Genomic DNA, 1,764 nt, shown 5'->3' with positions numbered 1-1,764 from the left:
AAAAAAAAAAAAAAAAAAAAGTAGAATCTGTCTCTGTACCCATAGTCCCACTTGCACAAGGCCAAAGAGCCACAGTTAGAATCTGCATGGGTCTGTCCACTGCATCACTCCACACAGGGCAACTGCAGGTGGGTCAGAACAGCACTTTGTCCAGACTGATACAGAAGAATGGAACAGGTCGGGTCAGTAGGAAGCCCCAGGGACACTCACGTGAATTGGCCGGGCAGCTCCCAGCCTCCACATCAGGCCCTGATGCTTGTTCCTCAGGTTCCGGCTCCTCGGCAAAGTAGACCTGCCAGTCTAAACTGCTGACCCAGTCCTCATAGGCAGGCAGTGCTGTGAAGACGGCGGGCCTTCCACGGCCTTGGCAGGCATCCCCAAAGCTCTGTAGCCCAGCCAGGAACCACGTGCCCCTCACCTCACGCACTAGCGGTGCCCCTGATAGGCCCTGTCAGAGGTCAGTGACAGTGGGTTATTTCTTCCACTGAGGCAGCTGTGGGAGGGCAGAAGGGGCTGAAGCACTGGCTGTTTGGGGGCTAGTTGGCAGAAAGGACTAGTTCTAGGGAGAGGCGGGCATGGAAGCAAGCCTGGTAGTGAAAGAATATTGGCTAAGTTTGGAACTAGGCTCACCTCACAGTGGGGCAGCTCACCCACAACACTGGTACACACCATCTCTGGCAGAATGGGGATGCTTTCGCCCCCAGGGACTGTGTACAGCCGGCCACAGGCCCCAGGCCCCAGGAGGGTCACAGGCACTGCCTGCAGGGAGCTGATGCCTGTAGGGTAAGGAGAAAGCAGGCTGCCCTAGTGGCCTCGAGGCTGGAGGGATGACTGCTGGTGGCCCCAGTCCTACATACCTGCTTCTTGGGCCAACCCCAGGACCCAGCCACGGTCCCCATCAGGCAGGTGCTGGTCAGCATAGGGCAGGCAAAGCGGTCGCAGGCTGGGGCCCAGTGTCACAGGCTGGGCCAGCAACAAGAGGGCCACATCGTAGCCCCCTTCTGGGTGTGTGTAGGCCCCGTGTAGAATGAGTTGCTTCAGGCCCCATTCCTCTGATCCAGCCCCGAGCCCTACGCTCCACTCTTCCAGGGTCTGGCGCCTGTGCAGAGGCAGCATTAACAGTACTGAGTGACCAGACTGGGACAAGGCACACAAGGTAGAGGGCTGCAGGGCTCACCCGATGAAGCAGTGGGCAGCTGCCAGCACCACCTCCTCTGATACCATGGCTCCACCACAGGCTAGCTTCCCCTGGTGCTTCAGCCTGGCATCCCAGGGCCATGGAGAGGGAGCTCCTGCCCGCGGACCCTCTCTCCTCAGTGATCCACAGGCTGAAACAGATGGATTACAACATCTGACTTGTTAAGCACTCACTGGGCCATGTGCTTCCCAGTGCTGTTTAAATCCAGTGTCCTTTTAGGTTCACTTGTGTTACCGTCATTATCAAAGATTCCAGAGAGGTTGTGACTTTGAGAGCAAGGAGAAGCAGACTTGGGATTCCACAGCCAGAGCCTGAGCTGTTTAACCCTGGTGGTCCGAAGGTCCTCTGTCCCAGTCCTCCAGGAAGAGCCCCGCTTGTCACTCCCACCCACCACCATCTGCATCCCTCCGGGGCAAGACTCGCTCCAGAATCCCTGGCCCACTAGTGCTTCCCCTACATCAAGACATCGCTTCCTGGGCTGAGTAGCTCAGTGGTGCCGTCACCTGCCTCAAAAGCACAAGGTCCCGAGTTCAATCCCTGGTACCACAAAAAAAAAAAAAAAAAAA

General features: G+C 57.1%; 1 protein-coding gene across 4 annotated transcripts in view; it reads right to left on the bottom strand.

Moving 5' to 3' along the window:
- Window positions 1-1,764, bottom strand: part of Prss53 (serine protease 53) — a 6,709-nt gene that overhangs the window by 509 nt on the left and 4,436 nt on the right. For all 4 annotated transcript variants that reach the window (XM_010617439.2, XM_010617440.2, XM_010617441.2 and 1 more), the window contains 4 exons: window positions 1,178-1,328; window positions 858-1,099; window positions 631-776; window positions 211-448 (listed from right to left, as the gene is read on the bottom strand). In XM_010617439.2, the coding sequence (XP_010615741.1) occupies window positions 211-448; window positions 631-776; window positions 858-1,099; window positions 1,178-1,328 (777 nt within the window). The remainder of the gene's footprint in view (window positions 1-210; window positions 449-630; window positions 777-857; window positions 1,100-1,177; window positions 1,329-1,764) is intronic.

The sequence above is a fragment of the Fukomys damarensis genome, unplaced genomic scaffold (assembly GCF_012274545.1).
Source record: "Fukomys damarensis isolate Sample0158 unplaced genomic scaffold, DMR_v1.0_HiC HiC_scaffold_34, whole genome shotgun sequence".
NCBI lineage: Eukaryota > Metazoa > Chordata > Mammalia > Rodentia > Bathyergidae > Fukomys > Fukomys damarensis.
The sequence above is the reverse complement of the archived record's forward strand: the minus strand, read 5'-3'. Positions and strand labels throughout refer to the sequence as shown.